Here is a 22,016-nt window from a genome sequence, read left to right as displayed (position 1 = left end):
TAAAAAACAAGAATAACAACAAACTGAACTTATAAACCTATTTTTTTTTTCGTCTTCTTCTTCTTTGGTTTATTTCCCCTAGCTATGAATGTAGTATATAAAGTAGTAGCTCATACCCACTCGTGTGCTTATTTTATGATTTTTTTATGCTGCAACACCATCAAACAATAAGTCACTTAAATGTATGCCAATGAAAAGAAAGGAAACCTCACTAGATTTGTGTTTTATCTTTATTTCAAGACCAATAGTTATCTAAGGCTAGTGATCAGGCGTAATTTGAGTTTCGGCTATATCCTTCACTTGCCATTCGATTATCTTCTATAGATTGCATAATTAAAACCAAGTACCTAGACATGTTTAACAGAACAATTATGATAGATTAGATTACTAAAAGAAAATCAAAGTTAGAAACAAAATAGTCAAAGAAAATTCTTCATCCACTTTTCTGGCGTAAAAACATTTTTATAACTTAATTAAACATTGATTTTCCTTTCACATTTTATGGACATTTTCACAGGGCAAAAACAAAATAGCAGCAAGTAGACGACAGACGACAACAATGGCACGTCTCCATTTTTAGGGAAGGACGAGGCAATTGGGACATTTTCCGGGTGTTAGAGAGGGAGGTCGGGGGGTTAGGTGGCGTTCACAGAAAATGAAGTTCTATTCGATTTGTTTTATTGTCCATTGCGGTGGTCGGTCCTGTGGTTCTGTGGTCAGTCGGTCGGCCAGTCAGCTGCCAACTGGGTAGTATTAGTTATATATGCTGTGTCGGCAATTCTCTTCTTTCTTTCTTTCTTTTGTTGTTTTGTCCTTGTTGCTCTTTTCCATACTCTAGCAAAAAAAGCCTAAGGATTCAGTTGGCAAACTTGGCATAAAGTTTTTATATATGTTCTAGATTACTAATTAGCATGAAAGAGGAAAGGAGGTCTTTTTGTTCTTACATTTATAAGAAAGCTACATAAGTGCTTTCTTTCAAAGAAGCAATTGCTTTAATAATATACACAAAATACAAAACATTATTATTATTTGAAATTTATCTGCATAATAATGAATTAGTTTTGTTTAAAAAAAAAAAAGGAAAAAATTCAAAAATAACATAGTTTAAAATGATATTGTATTATTGTGTTATTATATTATTGTTTTAAAAATATTCATTATTTTACATTAATGAATTCAAGTTTTATAAAGCCTCAAAACAAAAGAGAACCCGAATAGATTGCAAAATTAAACATTTTAATATTCATATTATATGTTAAGAGTATAGCAAATTCATTTGAGTTCCAAATCAGTTTAAACGGGCCTCTGGTGTTTAACTTTTGTTTCTTTTTTTTTTTTTTTGTTGGCCAACTTATAGAATGCAAGTTATTTTGCGAAACTGCCAATTGTGGAGCTTAGTTTTTATGCCAAATGTTTAACTTGCTCATAAGTATTACATTCTATTGATTGGCAGTAATATACACTCACACACACACAAATACAAGCACACGTAAATGCATATAGTCGATTTGTTGGTTTAATTAAAAATCTTAAAGGTGTCTAAATGAGTGGAAAAACTAATCAATTTAATGGATTTTCTCTCTTGTTTTCTACAAAATGTGTAAAATTAAGTCATTAAAATGCAATTAAAAATTTTTGAAATTTGGATGGGTGAGAGAATAAGAGAAAGACAGACAGAAAGAGCGAGGGAAAGGGAGAGACAAAAAGACTTTGCGCCTTGGTAAGACGTGTTTATACATTTTCTTAGCCTAATTTAATTAATTTAGCGTACCTGAGGCATGTGAAATAAAGCGCTTGTGGGAAGGAAAGGAAAGGGGGCAGAAGGACCAGAGCGTTCGGGCAACGTTGTTTGAGTTAAAGTAATGAGCTTGTCATTGTTGTAAAGCTTATATCTAGATATTAGGGGAAGAAGTTGTCATGATTAGTAGTTATGTAAAACAATGAAAATGAACAACCAGTGAAATTTTATACACTATTAGCTTTATACAAAAATGGTTTTCCAGACTTTTGGCCGATTTGGTTTAGCCTGGATAGAAGCAGCAGTTAATGGGCAACTTCCCGAAAACTCTTCAAAATTTTGTGCAGTATTTGCAATTTCAGAAAAATAGCCATTAATAAAAGTGGAAGTACTTGTCGTGTAAGCATAATCATATAAATAGATCTTGGCAAATCTGGCTCTACAGCTTAATGTTAAACCCATTAATCAATTAGACATGTCTTATGAGTAATTAAATGAGTAATACCTCAGTGAGAGAAGTATATGTGCATTGCAATTTTTTAACAAAAACTCAATATAAACTAAATTAAAATTTTTCAGTTTTTAACATTTTTTAGTACAATTGAATTCTTTAAGAAATGTGATTTTTTTTTTATTTATCGGCAAGAAACTTAAAATATTTAAATAGCAAAATTCATTTCATATGAAGAAAGTATGTATATGTGCAAAATGAAAAAAAAAAGAAAAATTAAATTGTTTGTTGTCTTATCCAATCAAATTTGTTATTTAATAGGTAATATGTTTTCCCTTATTAACAAGCATCTGATTAATCCGATTATCCATTGAATTTGACAAGTTTTGTAGTGTTAAAAGGTCAATTTTATCCCAATCATCGATTAGTGCCTTTTATAGATCTTCAATCGGACTGATCGTTGGCCATTCTAAATGAGGTATTTTTCTATAGGTAAAAAATTGTTTGGTTTTCAGCGCAGTATGAATGGGTGCGTTGTCCTGCTGAAAAATCCAGTCATCTCCGTACAGGTCTCCAGCAAACTCAATGAGTATTGTGTCTAACAATTCTATATACAGTTCTGCATTGGTTTTCGTGGGTATAAAACATAGTGGAAACTTTCCTGCATAACCAAATGCTGCCCAAATCATCAAGGATCCTCCACCGTGGTTGCGCTTATGGCATGTTTTGCGTGATTGCCTTATATCCCGCCAATACTTTTGGAAACAGTCTGGCCCGTCTAAGTTAAACTTTTTTTCGTCCGAAAAAAAACCGTTTTTGAATTTTCCTGACCAAAATTTATGTTTTTCGCCAAATGCTAGGCGAGCGGTTATGTAACGTTGCAATAGCCTAGGCATAGCCTCCCGGGAAGAATATTTTACCGTGTCGTTCTCCTGTTAAAACTGGTTAACTCTTCTGCTGGACACATTCAGTTGTAGTTGACGTTTGATTTCACTACACGACATGCTTTCTTCCACGACCAGCCGTCGAATTTGCCTCCTGCAGCGAATATCAATTTCGGTAGGTCGGCCAGTCCGCTTATTTTTCAGTAGTTTTCTGGGTTTCTGAGAAAATGGGCCATTGTTTTTCTATGTCTGTTGACTCTGGAAGCAATATAGCCACTTTTTCTGCAGCTTCGGCCAATCCAAGGATCAGACAAATGTGATCCACGAGGCATTCTAACGAAATATCAAATTAGCGACAAGATTGTTGAGCTCAAACAGAACTTAAATCATTTTACTCACTTTCTAATTAGGAAAGAATTTGTGTGTGTACTCTTGAACGCTTCACATAACATTAAATCACAAGAAACCGACCATCTGGCACGCGAATTTGATGTAACGGCACTAAGAATCAAGTCCAAAGAGAAGTCGTGGAAAGTGTACATATGCTATACATAAGTATGCATGCAAAATCATGCATACTCCAAATCAATGTACGGACAGATTTAAAGACAAAAAAAAAAGTACAAGAAGAAATTCACATACATACCTACATATGTATGCATACTTCTTTCACTGAGGTACAATAAGAAAGAAGCTATGTTTGACGAAATGCATATATCCCTGTAGTGTTTGCCATTTTAAAATCGTTAATTGCTTCAAAAATAAGTTTTGATTTCCCTAAATAAGTTTTAATTTCCATATATCTTTGTATTTAATACGATTTTTCTATTTTGTGAGAAATTTCTCAATAAGAATTATCAAACTTGATCTCAATAAGGTACCTAATAAGTTTCATTCCAGTAACAGGCAGGCCGATGGACATGGCTATATTGATAAGTCTTCTCACGCTGCACATGAATATGTACAAATACCATATGTGGTCGGAAACCTTTGCTTCACTGCGTTGCAGACATCTGACTAATTTCATAATTAATAACACTATGCAACAAAATGAAGGGTATTAAAATCAAACCGCACCGGACCTTTTTTTCTGAAAGTACATCTATTGAATAGCAAAACCCTATTTGGATTTTTCAAAGTTAGCTCGTTTTTTTTTTATAGCGAGTTGAACTTGAAATTGAAATTTTTCATTTTGGGGGTATTTTTTAGTTTGTCATATAAGGTAAATATGACTTATATATCGATTTCTTCTTCATGCATTCGACCTAAATCATCCTTATTTATTGTAGAAATATTGTTAATGGTTAAATAAATTAATTTTATAAATGTTATATAACCCAAAATGACTTTTTCAGCTACAGTTCTAGAAAAAAATACAATTAAGCCCTTTTTTAGAGTAGTTATGGAAGTATTTTTAATTTATAACTATTTTTTTGTGAGAATAGTATCAAGATTAATTTACAACAACAAATAAACTTTGAAATGTGCCAAATTAGAAACGAGTTCTTTTTATAAAAGCAGAGGGCGGGTGCTAACTTCGACCGCGTCAAAGTTTGTACATTTTTTGGTAATTTTTGGTTTGCTAATTTTTTGGTAATTCTTTCCTTACCTATATCCATAAAAGTGGAAAAACGTTATATCTAAAACGGCTTATATTTGCGAAAGAACGGCGTACAATCTTAGCATAGGAAATAACGAAGTTATTGATCATTTTCACTGTTTTCCACCGATCGTTCTTATGGGAGCTATATGATATAGTCACCCGATCTTGATCAAATTTAACACAGTTGTTTATTGGTGTAATAAAATCTCCAATATTAGACTTCACGACAATAGCTCAGAAAATAACGAAGTTAATGAGAAAAGTCATTGTTCATGACTTTGTTGTTTGTATGGGAGCTATATGATATAGTGGTCCGATCCGGCTGAATCCGAGATATACAACCACTGCAGTATATACAAGCCTACAAACCTAAATGGTATAACAACATGGCGTATGAAAAATGATGCATTTAATATTGAATGCAATTGAGGTGCAATAATCTAAAAATATTAGGCCAACTAGGCGTATGAGTAATATAATATGGATGTTTTTCGTAAATTTTTAGAACAAAATTCCGTATATATATGAAATTTCATTTCGAACGAATCATCATGAACTAGTCCATATACATATGTATACATATACATGTGTGTACATTTTTTCATCATCATTACTGCATTCGTTGGTTGATGGTTGTTGCTGGGTATCCATATCATTCCATTGACAGCATGGAATTGGGTGGGCAATTGCTGTCACTGAGTCATGGTATCATAAAGCCAGTCAAGCTGCCATTCAGCTTGTTGGGCTTGTGTGCATCGGCCAGCCAACCATCCCGTACGAGCTGGTAGTGGTCAGTAAGTACTCCTCGTTTCTTTCGTTTCTTTTTTCATTCCTTTTCCGGCTCAATGGGAATGCTGCAAAAGTGTATTAAGAAACCATTTTCGAAAAACTGACTTGAAAGGGGATTTATTATTACTATTATTATTATTATTTTTATTGTGGATTTTTTTCTTTTCTTCTTCTTTTTTGTGTTGTGTTATGGGAAGCTGCACACCGAACAAGTCATATAAATATATAGGCAAATAATAGGGCGGGTCACTTTTTTGTTTGCCAAAAGCTTATTACAAATTTAAGTTCTAGAAAGAATTCCAAGCAACTTTCATTATTGTAATGTTGTGTTAAACAAATGCTTAGCCTCTGCAGCGAAGTCAGGAGTTTTAGGTTATATTTTCTTAACTCGCATAGTTTTCGACAAAGATGGCATGCCCAAAATTTGAAATAACCTTAATCTTTGCATGTCCGTGTACGCCTATTACATATGTATGTACAAGTGCTCATAAGAAATTGTTTTGATTTAGGTTTTTATAGCCTTCAAGCAAATCAGTTTTTTTCGTTTTAATTTTAACTTTCTAAAGAATCAGGATTTGCTTAAAAAACAATGCTTTGTAGAGAATATGACATATAATACTTCGCAGAATTTAATTTTTGTGTATGTTTTTTTGACTTCAAACAAATTGACCCGCCCTAATATACTCTACCTATATTTGTAAGTATATTGTATTGTAAGCTCAACAATTTTTCCACTATATCTCTTACTTACTCGAAGGTGCAAGGGTGTCTTTGTGTGTTTATGTATGTGTGTGTGTGTGTGTGTGTGTGTGCATCGAGTAGGTGAGCTTGGCAAAGTGTTTGGAAAGTGCATCGTTTGTCTCACATGGACAGAGGCGTAGTTATTCAACAACACAAGATAAATTTCTAAGGTCTTACTGAAAATATTCGTTTGCCATTTGACTAGGATTGAAGGTATATTTGACCGTTATTATACCCTTCCAGGGGAACATTTTACGCCTATGTTTCCAATGGCTTCTTCCTCTAGTTGATACGCGTTACTTACAAGACATTTGTCTTGGATTCGACTCGTTTAGCTAGAGAAATAAAAAACAAAAAAAATTAAATGAAACATCTGGCAAAAGTATACACAAATGTGTGGCTTTAAGTCAGAATATTAATGATTTCTATTTTGACTTATCTTTAAAGTAAATGAAAAAATATATATGTGTATTTTTTATTTGGCTTTTTTTTTGTCGATGATTTCCCTCAACTGACCGCATAAATAACTCTGACGGGGCCAAAGTTGACAAAACTGTAACTCAATTCCATGAATTCATCATGCATGATGATGATGATGATAGAGAGATAGCGTCGTGGTATCCCAGACTATGGAACGAACGTACATACATACATACGTAGTATTTCAACATCTGTCGTGTTGGGCAGCGTACACAGGACACAGGACGCGAGACACAGGACACGGGACACAGGACACGGGACACAATGCGATGTGCATAAAGTTCGCCAAGCCAACACAAAAACTGTAATCTATTTAATAACCCACGTGGCGGTGCAGTTTTCCCAGCAACGTTTCAACGTTTCGACAATGGCAACGCGATAAACTACAACTGGATGTGTGTCAGTCCGTTCTACTGGTTCTACCATTCTACCGATTCCAGCACTCCTAACCGCACTCGACGCTCGATGCTATTCCTTCAGCTTCTGCTCTTGCTCCTGCTCCTGTGATGGCCACAAAAATAAATTATTCAATGCCCAGTGAACGGTTCAATGCATCGCCATTCACCAATTGAGAGAGCCGAGACACAGAGTGTGTGAAAACGGAAAAATAACATTATGTGGAGGTTACGGAAACATGGATCAAAAATTTTTCTCTAAAAAAAAACTTACAAACAAAAAAAATAAAAATGTGTTAATTCTTACAGCTAACACAGACATAAAACAGAGATAGAGGATGCAAAAGTCCACAGATTATAGCCACAACACAATAAAAGATAACAATCTGTATTTTACAATGGAAATCGGTTTATCACAAATTCAGTAAGATGCTTTCATGTCAAATTTGTAAAAGAAAAAACTTTATAATCTAGACAAATCTTATAATTTAAAGCGTCTGTTTGGTTACGTTTTGTCTAGATATACTTTTGGGAGGCTTATATTTATTATATGTATTTTACCTCAACTACCCCTCTTAACGATTAACTTAAGAGGCCATATTTTAATTAATATTAAAACGTCTTCAGTGCGACTCAAAAGCTGTGTCAACTAACTAGCTGTAATCGATCTGGACTTTCAACTAACATAAAATTCATTTTATGTAAATTCTTGCCAAAAAAGGTAAAAATAATTTTAGTGAGAAATGTGCAACGAATGACTCCGACTATATATATATGTAATCTATATTTTCATGATTAGAACAACGAGACGAGTTTATTTCCGCTTATCCATCCGAAAACATGCAATAAATAATTTTAGTGAGATCTTGGCAATCTTTATTTATATTCTTAAAGCTACACTTTTGCCCTCAGGCTTATATATACTGCAGACATTGTATATTTTTAATTCAGCCGACTCGAACCACTATATCAAATATTGCCCGTAGAAGCAAGACCGTTGGAGCTAGAGAGGGGATGTAGATGATGTTGCATGAAGGCTTGTATATACTGCACAGGTTGTATATCTCGGATTCAGTCGGATCGGACTAGCGGTCCGGTATCATCAACAACTGCGTTATTTTCTGAGCTATTGTCGTGAAATTGTTGAATTTATTGCACTAACAAACGACTGGGCCAAATTTGATCAAGATCGGGTGACTATATCATGTAGCTCCCATAGAAACGATCGGTCGAAAACAGTGACTTTTGTCAATAACTTCGGTACTTTTGAAGCAATCGCCATTAAAATTTATATGTGTGACTTTGATCAATACCTTCGTTGTGACTTTGATCAATACCTTCGTTATTTCCTAAGCCGTTCTTTTCGCAAACATTAGGCTTTTTAGAAAAAACGTTAAAACGTTTTACCACTTTGAAGGCTATAGGTAAGGAAACAGTAACAAAAAACTTGCAAGGGTCTACAAACTTTGACGCCAGGGCCGGGGCCCTCACGTTTTTCAGTAATTAGTATTTTGAAATGACGATTTTCATTAGAAGTTGAATAGTTTTTTTTGTTCATTTTTTGCGATGTTCACAACGAAAATGAAATAAACCATTTGAAAGTTTTTTTCCTATATCTATTTCACATATAACCAGATTATACGTATATTTTAAAAAGTTTTCTACTTTATCCATGTATGTATGTATTTATATGTAAACTTTAATTGACAATGTCAATGTGCAGCATTAATGTAATCAGATTGTAAAATTAAAGGGAGTCTCGAGTGTTGAGAAAAGACCCATCCGTCGATGTGTGTTGGTTCGTTGGTGGTGCTGTATACAATTTAAAATCACCCCTTTCTCCACCCAACTCCCCCCGTATCAATGTGCTGATTATAACAATCACACTAACTCAATTATACGCATACATAAGCACACACAGGCAAGAGAAAGCGAGTGGGCGGTGTTCCGAGTGAGGGAGAAAGGGAGGTACTGAGGAAGGAAATGGATAGCCGCAGGACATGATGGGCATATGTGGAGAGTATACATATTCTGATGATAAGCAAAGCTCAGCGGTTAACCACAGTGCAGAACAGGAGATATGGTAGAAGATATGGTTCGGGTTAAATGTATGTATGTACATACCCATTTTGAAGGCAAAACTCTGTGACATTATTTTAATGAAAATTGACTCTTGATTTGGAGGGCAGGACACACACTCGATGGTTATGCCTCTCCCTTTAGTTTTTTTTTTTTTGTTTGGTTTTCCATTACCCTTGATTAAAGTCATAAAATTGTGGTGCCGTAAGGCGACTACTTTTCCAAACGCATACTTGAATGGCGACAGACACTGGCATTGGGCTATCGGGTTACACTTGTACTGGTTGCGGTCAAGTTGCCATACAATTGAGTTTTATGTGACGAAAAAGGAGAAAAAAACGACGCTTAAAATAATAAAAATATCAACCTAACATTTTGTTGTTGTTGGTAAGATGAAACCCTTCCTTCCGCCCATCCTTTTCTGGGAGGTACTACTCCTTCTTAGCTTCGCCTTCGTCCCTTTCTTCATCTCCCTGTGGCTCCTTCTGTGCTTTTTAGGACCCAGATGTTCCGGCTCCAAAATGGCATACAAAATGTAAACATCAGTACAAAGTGCCTTAGGTGGTGCAAACACGTACAGTAATACAAATAAAGAAAACAATAATAGAAAATGGAACTGGTCGACGAGGGAGGAAAGGAGAAGAAGGATCTGAGGTATCAGAAGTAGCAGCAGCAGCAGCAAAAACAACAACCAAAATGTACCATGAAAATGCCAAAAAGCTAAAGAAAAGCACAAAAAACAAAACAAAAGGGGAGAAAACCTTGCAGGGCTTACACAACTCTTGCCAGAAATCGACTACAACAACAATATTTATAAGTGACTACTGGCATACAGACGAATCGAATAATTCACTTTTACGATAATATAATCGACTAAAAATAAAAAAAAAATAAAACATTTCTATTACCATTAAAAGGCCTAATAAAATGTAAAAAACTATCTAGTAAGAGCCTTAAACAAACCTTTGTACATTTTTGAGCCCAATGTATAATTCGATCCTGAAAGATATGCAACAAAAGTTTATGATTATTGTTGTAATTCTTAACCAGTTAGAGCGCTGTTATGGCTATCGCTTTTCTTGGGTTCTATAGCTAGACAGACAATTTTGTATTTAAGGAAAAAGGTTATTTCAAAAATGATATTGATGTGGGAAAGATCAAAATGTGTAATACTTTTTAAGACAATTCTGATTGATCCTGGTTTCCAACTTTAAGTATCGAGTCAAAAGTCTGAAATTGGAGTTTTCATTTGCAAAAAGTTCCTATATGGGTTCTACTGAATGGAAAACCCACAGTAAGGAAATTCCTAAACAAATTGGGAAATTTTTAAAGTCTTTTCTAAACACTTAGATCTAAAGATTAAATATTCGAATACACAAATACCACAAATATACTCTCATAATGTAACTCTTAAAACTCTTGTTGTGTTACATTTTCCCTCATGATGATTAGGGATATACCCGAGGAAAGGGAATTTCTAGAGCAAATGCTACACCCTCAACTCTTTTGGTTTCTCCTTCTTTTGCTAGTGAAATGTATGCTTTCCGTTTTTCTCTTTTGGTGTTCCTTTTCGTTGGCTTTCAGGTTTCCTCCATTCATTTCATTGTGCACTTGACTCTGTTATGCAGTTGCATTTCACGAAAAGCAAAAAAAAGAAAACAGCAACAAACTGCTGCACTTATTAATATTGATGATACGAAGGCACCCACAAAAGATATATACTGTATATATATTTATATTTAACGCTTCATTGATTAAGAGGCGAGTGGAAAAATAAATGCGTTTATTTAATCGCGATATCAATTTACCTATAATTCACGTGCTCGTTCGCACCTGCACAAAAAATAATCAAATAAATTACATCTTGATATACATTTGTATATGTAGAAACGCCACGAGACGAGAATCTCTGTTGAAGGATTTGTTATTTTGATTTCATTTAAGAAAGAAAAGAACCGCAAAAGAAACTCGGATTAAGAAGTAGTTCCAGCCAATAGGGTGGCCAAATCATGTTGTTGTTTAGGTGTTTCGAATGTGAGGTTACTCGTCGACGACTTAATCTCTTGCTTGATGCATTAGCTCGACTGTGCTGCAGTTAACCTTTATTCCAAGGGATACTTCCTCGTCCACGAAGAACTAACAATGATATGTGTACGTAACCTACGTGGTGGAGGTTGAATGTCCTTGAATGCCAACTTACTTAAAAAACATTTAACACCTGCTAACGAATGTTCCAAAAATGCTCGAAACCCTCTTTCAACGGGGCATAGGAACCCACTTCCGAAAGCGGTGAAACGAGCAATTTACAAACTCTTGGTTTATGCCAACTATTAACCACAGCTAGATATTTTGGTCTATCTGTGACCTCTATTAGATGTCAACCTAACCCAAAGTAAGGACTAAGGACTATTCGAAACGAGAACTGACATTTCTAATTACGAATGTGAATTTAACATGGTTTTGTTTACTTCTGAATTGAACTGTCGAATTTTAACAGATTTTTTAAAATGATATCTCCTTTTAATGCTTTTTAATTCAATTTTCAATATGAATGCTAATTATAAAGTAAATTTTCCAAGCCAGGACAAAAAAATACAATGAACCTACAGTATCCAATAAGCCCTAATTTCATGAGGCTCTAATTTACTCAATTTCTGGAGTAGTTGTAAAATTGTTAGTTAGTTCAAGTTAGAATAATGTCTTTTAATGTCTGCTTTAAATGTCGAGAGCTTACAGTCTAAAGAAGATTTGTGAAATCACCAAAAGGTTTTTTTTTAAATCTCAAATAGCCCTAACTTTGTGAACCAGTAATGCTTCAAATGTACGACTGAATTTCAAAAACCATATATAACCTGAAAAACTGAAAAATAATTAATATAATATAAAAATAACAATATAATTATTTTCAAAAATCGGATCGAATTTAATTTGACTAAATATCGAATGGTTTGATGTCATTTTAAAATATACTAAATTCCAGCTATTCACAATCGTTTTTGACCGATTATCATTCATGTTCTAACTATCACATTAGAAATGTTCTCATTTTATAACTTGCATTACGACCACGAAAACTTATATTTAGGTAAACTAATAACTGAGATTCGCACTAGCAAACCTTTCTTGGCATTCTATCCTGACTTTAATTATTCAAATTCCCACCTTGATGAGGTTCTAAAATTGGCTTAGTTTAGAACATTAGAACACCCTTTGTATTTTGGTTTTTCTTTTCGCCAACACTGATTGACTTGTTGGCTTTGTCGGGCTCCACTCAATTCCCATCCCAATCCCTCATATATAGAAATGAATATATGGCAAATACGTATATGACGTGTGTAGGTATGCAGTGATTTACGCTCCATTGCAGGGGTCAAGACTATAAACGTGCGCTCTGTATATAATTAAACGTGAAATTGAAATGTTTGTAGTAAAACGATAGCCCAATGTTCAATGCATCACTAACCAGGGCCAATTGATCAATTTCACCTCACATAAAAGAAGACTCCACCGTTGCCATCGTTTTTAGTATTAGTTGTTAGATCTTAAAGTCAACACTATAGTTTGAAGGGAAATATGTCGTCGTCATCGTTGTTTAATGACACCACGAATATTGGTTTTCCGTATGCGGAACTGGCGGATAAACGTACACAGGAATGGCCACTGGTTGAATCACCTTGGAATGTGGCAACTTTGTTGGCCCTTTACTTGCTGATGGTACGCTATGCACCCAAATGGATGGCCAGGTGGGTTCATTTCACTCTCACTCCCCCATCAGACTGACCTGACCGTCTTCTTTTCTCAATTCACGATATGTGCTGCAGGCACAAGCCATTGCAGTTGCGTGTGCCATTGTTCTTGTACAATCTGACCATGGCCCTTATAAATGCCCACATATGCTTGGAGTTTTTTACGGCATCGCGTGCATTGAACTACAGATTCAGCTGTCAGCCATGTCGTGAGGACTATAACCCACATGAGATGCGTGTAAGTCCGGAAACAACTACACACATACATACATCTATGAGACCAGTGTAAGAATCGAAAGGAGCTTGTTTTTTTTTTTACAGATTGCCGCTGCTTTTTGGTGGTTCTACATCACGAAAGTCTTTGAATTTGCCGACACAGCGTTTTTCATTTTACGCCACAAATGGTCACAATTGAGTTTCCTGCATGTCTACCATCATAGCACAATGTTTATCATGTGCTGGATAGTTGTCAAATGGCTACCAACAGGATCAAGTAAGTGAATATTCCAGTGGATAACTTTGTTTCGTTTTCTCACTTATTCCAATTTATCTTTTCTTTCCCTTTGTGTGTGTGTGTGTGTTTGTTTTAGGCTATGTACCCGGCATGATAAATTCCTTTGTGCACATCATAATGTATAGCTACTATGCTTTGAGTACATTGGGTCCACGTATTCAACCGTATTTGTGGTGGAAACGTTATCTGACTGCATTGCAATTGCTGCAATTTACCATTGGTTTCTTTTGGGGCTCACACGCGTTGTACCTAAATTGTGGTTATACCTTATGGATCTTATATTTTGGAGGCTTCTATATGTCATCTTTCCTTTTCCTTTTTGGTCGCTTCTATATACAGAGTTATCAGACATCAACAAGAAAACCGAATGAACATAACAAATAACATTGACTATATATAAGTATATATATACAGATTTCATTTAAATGGTCAATTTAACCTAGTTAGTTAGTAAGGCACTTTTAGTCATCACATGTGTTTTTCCTTTTCACAAAAATTGTTTATTATAAAAAATCAAATTTTGGCTTACTACAACTTCAACGTAACACTTTCAGTGGTTACAGCATTATATATAAAAGTATTATCAATTGGCTTATATTGTTTGGTTATTATCTTGATCACCTCCTGGGCAGCGCAACCACCTGAAAATATTTAGAGAAATATTTTAATTCGATTGAGAGATAGAATGTAAATATATATATATATAATTTTTTTTTTTGGGTACGCTTGTATATGAAATGAATAAACTAGTTGTATATACAGAGATTAAGATTAATTGTTTTAACTTTCTGATAAGCCTCTTATTGAGTTAAGCACTTTGACTATTAAATATTAAAAGTGCGGTATGTAAATTAGTATTAAAGATTATTTTTAAATCTCAGAATAGAATTTATCTAAAATCTGTATACATGAAATGTTAAAACTTTAAAAGATTATCTTAATGCTCAGGCATCCAGAGGGTTATTAATAGCTGGAACGTTGCTAAAATAAAAACATACCAATAAAAGCGGACACGGCATGAAGTTCGGCACCACCAAAACGGCAAATCTCATGAAGAACATCATTACTGATCGTCGCATGCATGCCCAGATCGTTGAGCATTTTGCTCGCAATGCTCTTGAGACGACCGATATCCTGTTCCACTGTACATTCGCCTGGAATGTTGCCGCATTCGCAGAGGAAGCGTTCATAGGCGCGCAGGGCAAAATTATAGGCAGTCAGTGTGCCCTGCAATTCATTGTCCTCAACTGCAAATAGAAAGAGATGGGCAATTGAAATGTTGTTTCTCTTTCTAAATCATAGTTGTCTCATGACATTTACCTAGGGGCTGGAGGCGACAACTTTTCTCATATTCATCCGCAATACGTGTTCCCCGGATGACAGCTAGGCCGGCTGCCTCACGGCAGAGCAACCTAACACTACGCTCATCGATGCTATCAACTGGAAGGGATAGTTGCTTAAGATAATCCTGGCATTTGTGATAGACCTGATCGGCATCATGCAATGCTTGCTGACGATAAACATGCTGCAGGGCAATATATGATTCCGTATTAGCAGTCATATCGGGCAAGACGCCAGGCAGGGGCACATAACCATTATTCTCTTCAGTTACAAAATGCTTTAAAGCCTTTGCCATGATCCAAAAGGGATTGCTCTAAAAAACCACAAAATTAGATTTAGGATTGGCCAAGATAAAAAGCGTAGTGATGGGTAACCTTCTTATTTAACTGCTCGCAGGCATCATCATTAAATATGGCTTTCAAATCGCTAGATACTCGACCAGCTCCAAAGGCCGTATTGACCGCTTTGATAGCCTCTTCGTGATTCTCCTCATCGGCTTTCATTTCCTTTTCGATTAGCTCTTTCAGCGCTAGCTTCTCCTTGTAGTTTTTGGGTGCCTTTTGGTCACCGTCTTGTTGCTTCTGCCAGACCTTTAAATATTTGTATAGAACCAAAAGCCAAGGCACTTTACTAGTGACCTCTGTACTTTCTAGATGCTCACGTAATGTCTCAAACGGATGCTCCAGACGCAAATCAAACTGTCGATTATCCGGATGAGCCTCCACAATGCAATGTTCTTTGATCTGCAGCCGTATGGTACCCAGCATGCCCAAAGAACGGCAATAGAGCAGCGGCACATTTGATTCCCACAGGCGATTCGATAGCGATATCAATGTTTGCTCATTTAAATTCGAGGCAATGACCAAATCAAAATTGTCAAAGAAATTGGAACGGTTTGCCAATATATAGTCAACACTCTCATCCACATAGTCGCCATTCACATCGGGATTGAGTTCCTGCAACAACTGCATGCAGGCTAAAGCCTTGGATTTTCCAATATAACTGGCATCAAGAAAGAAACTGCAAAGCAATAAAGGGAAACACTTGAATTTAAGTGCGCTCAGATATATGGTGGATTACCACTCACTTGTTACCCAAATCCTCTTCCTTAACAGTGCTGCCATCGGCCACTGTGAAGCCTCCAATGCCGGGAAGAACTAGTCCCTTAGCTGTTTCACAACCAACGGCAGTCACATTCGCTAGGCAAATGTTTGCCGATTCCAGCAGCATTTGGCCATGTTCGCCCCAAAGTCTATATGTGTACGAATTGATTAACACATGTCTGTAGTATATGTATCTAAAGGAACTTGCCTGATTTGTCTATCATATTTTTTGCTTTTATCGGATAATTCTGGTGACTTTGGTGCTGGTGAAGACATTTTGTAGGCCGGCTTTTTTTGCAAAAAAAAATAATAATACAAAGCAACCCAAGAGAAGTGTTGAAAAACGTCACTGTAAAACGGCACAGTGGGTCGCATGGCAATAGAAAATTTTTGCCGATTATAATTACTATATATTTTTTATTTCATTTTTCTATGGCATTTATTAATTTTTTATTTTTTTACTGGTTAAATAACATCTTTCAAATTAATGTTTTACATTTCCTTAAATTGTTGCAACCAAGTCGAAAAACCAATACATCTTTCTACATATGTATATGTATATTATTTGAAACATTTATTGAATATTACGTCATACATTTCATAGAATCCTTTTTATTGCAATAAGACTTTGTTTTTCTTTCGTTTTTCAAATCTTACTTAACTACATATTAAATATAGTATATAGAAGAAATCAGTCTTTACAAATAAATTTTTTTTAACTACAAACATAAATTATATGGGCATTTTCAGAAATCAAATTTGCTAAATTATAATAATAATAACAATAAACACGCAAGAGTAATACCAAGATGTGAGCAACCGAACTGATTTATATATGCATACATAAATATATATGTATACATATATATGTACATATGTACATGCATATATGGTTGTTTTGGTGTGTGTGGGTGTGGTGGGTTGAGTGAAGTGTAATACAAATTCTGTTATTGTTGTTTTTCACTATTATACTATTGTTCAAAATTATATTTGTTATTTAATTTTTTGTTAACTTAATAATACCGCATCTCTTATTGTCCACAAAGCATTGTTCAACACTGACATCGACCATCGATGAGAGCTAGTGGCAGACAGTCATAGGGAGAGTGAGAGAGATAGAAAGGGAAAACATATGTTTCACATATTTCGCTTTGGTAACATCATTCGTTGTGCCTGCTGTGGCAGCAGTTATTTCACCACGCTTCTTCTTGCAACATTTCGTTTGTTGTGTTTTTACTATTTGTTGTTGTTACGAGAGCTTGTTAATTAATTAAATACAAATAAGAATTATAACCGTCAGTATGCCAGCCAAAAGGAGAACTGCAGCAGGCGATGCAGCAGGCGGGGATAGTAGCAGCAGCAGAGCATCAACCAGTAGAGATACAGGTGGAGATATCCCAATGAGTCCACAAACAGATGACCCAGCGTACAAATTGAAACGAAAAAAGAATAATGAGGTAAGTAATGAGAGCACACAAAAATGGGCGAGAGTAGAAGTTAATGAAAAGTTGCTAGCCCAAAATGTTGCTAATCTGAATATGTATAAACTTATTGATTTTCATTTTGTGGTCGTCCTCGTCGACGTCATTGTGGTGCAGGCCGTGCAACGCACTAGGGAGAAGACGAAAAAAACCGCCGAGGAACGTAAAATGCGCATAGAGAAACTAAAGGAGGAGAACACCCAGCTCAAGGCGAAAATTCAGCAAGAGAAAACACACATTAATACACTGCGAGAACTGATCATTAAGGGCGAAAAGGATGAGAACCAAAACCGCATAATACAGGAAATTCTCGGACGACCTGAATCGGATGACGATGATGATTGATTTATTGACGGGCGGACGCACGGACCAAAGGAATCCGCACCTTCTTTACATTCAACATTACAATGACAAATGAACAATTTCTATTAATATGCTTAATATTATTCACATATTTTTAAGTCCACTTTGACCACACTTACCGTCATAAACGTCCAGCTTATCCATGTGCAGGGCGAACACCTCATCCATTTTTACAGTCTAGTTTCTTCTTGTGTTTGTGGTTTTGAATAAATGTAAAAATGTATTGATAGATTTCTTATCTTATTAGCTGTGGCCCTCTTTGTCTTTGTCTCTCTCTCTCTCACTCTTTCCTTGGGGGATTGGTTGCAGCGAGGGGTTTGTTTAATGATGAGTTAAATTTTTTATGTTTGTTGGCCAAATTGGGTTTGGTTTGATTCGGTTATTGGCCGGAGTATACTAGAACTTTTTGTGGTTATACTAATTGGCGATTCGGCACCCCCGCATTGATTTTGAATTCCGAATTCCAATTTGAGTTTTCCAATCCGATTGATAAATAAATAGCTGTCACATGGCCAAGGCAGAGGCAGAAGGAAAACTAACTCGAAAGTGTCTCGAGTATTTTTTTAATCCCAAATTTGTTAAATGACAAATTGAACAAAGGCAGTTCAGGTGATTTGATTTTAATTAGCACTGCTTCCGGTTATGGTTATCACAACTCATCACATAGCACACAGCAGCATAGCCCGAACTAAATTTAATGACTTATTTCCTAGTTTATTTTTATTTATAATTTCACGTAACTCTTTACTTTTTTTTTATTTTTTGTTGTTTTGTTTCTCTTGTTCTCTCTCTCTCTCGCGCGACAGATGTAAAATGTCTCCCTCTCCCGAGTGTGGACTTTCTCTCTCTCTCTCTGTCTCTCTCAAACCACACGGTCGTTCTTCCTGATTTTATTGCCCCGAGTTTAGTGTTGGTAATCAGCTGATTACAGCTGATTTTAGAAATGGCAGGGCTGCCAAGCGTTTAACTTTTCAAACTAAGAACTCGTTACATTTTGTGTAGATTTGAGTTTAGTTTGTTATTCTATTCGTAAAATGTTACAAAATTGATTTCACAAAAAAAAAGAATAGTTGAAAAATAATTAGTAATGCTGCTGCCCGTAAAGAAATTGGAATCCGAATTGCCAACCAGTTCGAATATCTATGTGCTCAAACGACAAATAGCCGAACATGGAACGAAAACACAAGCGCTGCTCCTTCAAGCGTTCCGGTTCGATTTGCATGATCCGCGAAATTCCCCATGCGATGTGCCACTCCAAGAACAACAACTACAACAACAACAGCAGCAACAGTTCCTCTCCCCAAACCAGTCCCAGATCCAGCATCAGCAGCAACAACAAGACCCAACACCACGGCAAAGATACGAGCAATAATAGTTTAAATATAAATCATCAAAATGTAACCAAAAAGTCCACACAAAAATCATTTAAACTTTTCTCATTTCTATTCAAAAATAAGAAGCAAAATGGTCATACTAGAACAAGAGAAAACGAGGACGGTTTGGATCCTAAAATTGACACAATGAAGGAAGAAGATGTGCGGAAACTAATACAAATGTACCATAATTATGAGAATCTGTATAATCCACGAAATATCTGTTTTGGCAACAAGAAAATCGATGAGGATTGTTATATACAAATGATACAATCTTTTCCTGGCCTGGCATGTACAAGCGATGAACTGAGAATCTATTTGGAAGAACTGAAGAAAGTATTCCAAGAGGAATATACCATTATTGAAAATGCCCGAAGGAATTATGGCCAAGTTGTGAAACCATCTATACAACATTATAATGAACTACTATTTCTAGTGCCACATTTAAGTATGCACTTCGATAACAATTGTCCGAAAGGTTTCTTTAATAGATCCAAATCGACTTTAAGTTTAATATCACGTAAATCTGCTGGAAAATTGCCCTCGCTTACACAATTGCAGCATTCAGGTGCCTCATCAGATAGCAATAAATCAGCCAAATGTCCCAAAAATGAGTTAAATCCCATTGATTTTGTCTGTATTGAAAGAAATAAGCAAAGGAAATTATGCTTTCAGGGAGATCAAGCGAAGATTAATGATAATGCACAAAAAAAGCAGCTCATGCAGCAGGAGCAGGTTGGATTTATTGACCCAAGAATGGATTCAACTAGCTGGCGATCCAAAATGGCTCCTCCGAACTCAAGCTCCCTTCCATCCAGTACTAGAGACTGTCATCTGGAGTGTCCCCTCCATGCGATGAATCAATCAAATTCTAAACCCTACCATCCAAATTATTCATCTTATCCACAAATTTCTAAAGTCTCTGTAGAATCATCCTTCTATTCCGATGAAAAATCAATGCACACAATTGATCTGACATGTCCCTCTCGTATGCATGTTCTGCAAACTGATTCCGTCCAGCGACCAATTCGTCCAACGCCTCCAGCACGTACCAAGCCACATCGAATACAAAACATAGCCAATCCAGAGCCTCCTGCATCCATTTCATCTGCACCGACAACAACGACAGACCAGACCCGGGACAATGGACAACAGGTGCAAATGCTTTGCGAAATGATTCGCACCGAATTGACTAATGCCCCCGATTTCATTTACTTCGATGCCAAATGGCGTATTATAGAGATTCTTCGTGAAGTGCATAAACGACAGTTGGTTCACATAAAGGCTTCCACACCGCATCAACTCGGCAAGAAATCCCAAACCGACTCCAACGATGTCAGCAAACCAATGAAATCACTTCCTCAACACTACGAAGATATGGACCACCACAGTGGGTATACAAGGGTCTGCTCGAAGTCCGAATCCCATTGTCCCTATTGCCATAGGCATTCCAACTGAGTGAAGATCGCTAGTGACCTACATTTTGTCGACGAGAGGAAGATAACAAAGCTGTTAACAGCTTATCAGCTTTGTTTTTATTTTATTTTTTTTTTTGGGTGGGGGCTCAGTTGAAAATGGAATTGCAATCTTGTTGGTACAGCTCCAAGCTAATTAAACAGTGGCCAAGTATTTTCATTGGCTTAGTCACAGTTTTTATTATTAAATATATATTCAAAAATTGGATAGCTCAGAAGAAACACATAGAACTAGATGGACAAGATGACATTGCAGGTATGAAAAAAGTTACACATCAAATTGTATAAACAAAAATTTAAGATAAAGATTTTCTAGTTGAATCCACTGAAGCGGAAAATAGTGGTCTACAGCCGGCTTTGGATGAGAAACCACACGTAACTTATCATCCTGGCGAGTCTCTCAATCCCCAAGGTGCTCGACGCTTCTACGATCTAGTGCGTGGACGTCGCAGCATACGATCTTTTAATCCCACAAAGAAGCCCGACATCAGCCTAATCGAAGATTGCATACGAGCAGCTGGAACAGCTCCAAGTGGGGCACACACTGAACCCTGGACATTTTGTGTCGTCGAGGATGGCGAGATGAAGCAATCCATCCGAGAAATCGTAGAACATGAAGAGCGGATCAACTATAGCACACGGATGAATGCCCAGTGGGTGACGGATTTGCGGCCATTGCAAACGAAGCCCATTAAGCAGTATTTAACTGATGCTCCATACCTAATTGTGATGTTTAAGCAAACTCATGGCACAACTGCTGAGGGTCGGAGGAAAATGCATTACTATAACGAAATTTCCACCTCCATAGCAGCGGGAATATTGCTTTGTGCTCTCCAAGCGGCTGGACTCTGTTCTCTAGTCACAACGCCCTTGAATTGTGGGTCAGCACTTAGAAACTTGCTCCAAAGACCAATTAATGAAAAACTCTTGGTGTTGCTTCCAGTGGGTTATGCTGCTGATGGTTGTCTTGTGCCAGATTTAAAGCGTAAAAATCTTACGGACATTATGGTAAAATACTAAAATACTCAAAAACAAAACAAAAAAAATTAAATAAATTCAAATTGTAACGCATCAACTAAAGAAGTTATCAATTGCCAATGCTGGGTTCCGGTACGTCGATAGTCGTTCCACTCGATAAAAGCGATAAACAGGGTCGATAGCACTCACAGCTTTAACGTCACGGTTGCCATCGATGGTTTTCCCAGCTCTAGAACAGACCGTGTATGTGTGCTCTTTTGTACGATGTTCGACTCCAAGGTTGCATGTTCGACTCTTTTGTTGCATGTTCGACTCTTTTGTTGCATGTTCGACTCTATTGTTGGAGGTTGACTCTTTTGTTGGACTCCTTTGCTCGAGTTCAACTCCTTTACCTGATGTTGGTACTATTTTTCACGATTTTTACTCTTTTGATCGAAGTTGGGGACTCTTTTGCATGAACTGCACTCTTTTGTTGCATGTTG

The 22,016-nt window shown here is 36.3% G+C and overlaps 6 protein-coding genes across 6 annotated transcripts; 4 read left to right on the top strand and 2 right to left on the bottom strand.

The window, feature by feature from the left end:
- The first annotated feature begins 12,698 nt into the window (after positions 1-12,698).
- LOC6646352 (elongation of very long chain fatty acids protein 4) lies at positions 12,699-14,185 on the top strand. Its single transcript, XM_002068961.4, has 4 exons — positions 12,699-12,903; positions 12,982-13,144; positions 13,228-13,399; positions 13,497-14,185. Exons 1-4 carry the CDS (start codon positions 12,734-12,736, stop codon positions 13,802-13,804), a joined length of 813 nt encoding a protein of 270 aa, XP_002068997.2. The 5' UTR covers positions 12,699-12,733; the 3' UTR covers positions 13,805-14,185.
- Positions 13,949-16,181, bottom strand: LOC6646351 (nedd8-activating enzyme E1 regulatory subunit). The gene is made up of 6 exons (XM_023178005.2): positions 16,073-16,181; positions 15,849-16,013; positions 15,136-15,781; positions 14,741-15,074; positions 14,419-14,667; positions 13,949-14,061 (listed from the first exon to the last, which is right to left on the bottom strand). The coding sequence occupies exons 1-6, from the start codon at positions 16,138-16,140 to the stop codon at positions 13,949-13,951; spliced, it is 1,575 nt and encodes a 524-aa protein (XP_023033773.1). The 5' UTR covers positions 16,141-16,181.
- Positions 16,182-16,569: 388 nt separating this feature from the next.
- Positions 16,570-17,892, bottom strand: LOC124460620. The gene is made up of 2 exons (XM_047011833.1): positions 17,828-17,892; positions 16,570-17,184 (listed from the first exon to the last, which is right to left on the bottom strand). The coding sequence occupies exons 1-2, from the start codon at positions 17,874-17,876 to the stop codon at positions 17,135-17,137; spliced, it is 99 nt and encodes a 32-aa protein (XP_046867789.1). The 5' UTR covers positions 17,877-17,892; the 3' UTR covers positions 16,570-17,134.
- Positions 17,166-17,937, top strand: LOC6646350 (CCAAT/enhancer-binding protein gamma). Its single transcript, XM_002068959.4, has 2 exons — positions 17,166-17,321; positions 17,463-17,937. The coding sequence occupies exons 1-2, from the start codon at positions 17,166-17,168 to the stop codon at positions 17,688-17,690; spliced, it is 384 nt and encodes a 127-aa protein (XP_002068995.1). The 3' UTR covers positions 17,691-17,937.
- Positions 17,938-18,708: 771 nt separating this feature from the next.
- LOC111519089 lies at positions 18,709-20,547 on the top strand. Its single transcript, XM_023178017.2, has one exon. The coding sequence runs from the start codon at positions 18,878-18,880 to the stop codon at positions 20,537-20,539; it is 1,662 nt and encodes a 553-aa protein (XP_023033785.2). The 5' UTR covers positions 18,709-18,877; the 3' UTR covers positions 20,540-20,547.
- Positions 20,548-20,640: 93 nt separating this feature from the next.
- Positions 20,641-21,581, top strand: LOC6646349 (iodotyrosine deiodinase 1). Its single transcript, XM_023178019.1, has 2 exons — positions 20,641-20,812; positions 20,873-21,581. The coding sequence occupies exons 1-2, from the start codon at positions 20,656-20,658 to the stop codon at positions 21,574-21,576; spliced, it is 861 nt and encodes a 286-aa protein (XP_023033787.1). The 5' UTR covers positions 20,641-20,655; the 3' UTR covers positions 21,577-21,581.
- The last annotated feature ends 435 nt before the right edge of the window (positions 21,582-22,016 follow it).

The sequence above is a fragment of the Drosophila willistoni genome (genome assembly GCF_018902025.1).
Source record: "Drosophila willistoni isolate 14030-0811.24 chromosome XR unlocalized genomic scaffold, UCI_dwil_1.1 Seg143, whole genome shotgun sequence".
Classification (NCBI taxonomy): domain Eukaryota; kingdom Metazoa; phylum Arthropoda; class Insecta; order Diptera; family Drosophilidae; genus Drosophila; species Drosophila willistoni.
This window is presented reverse-complemented; position numbering and strand designations above follow the sequence as displayed.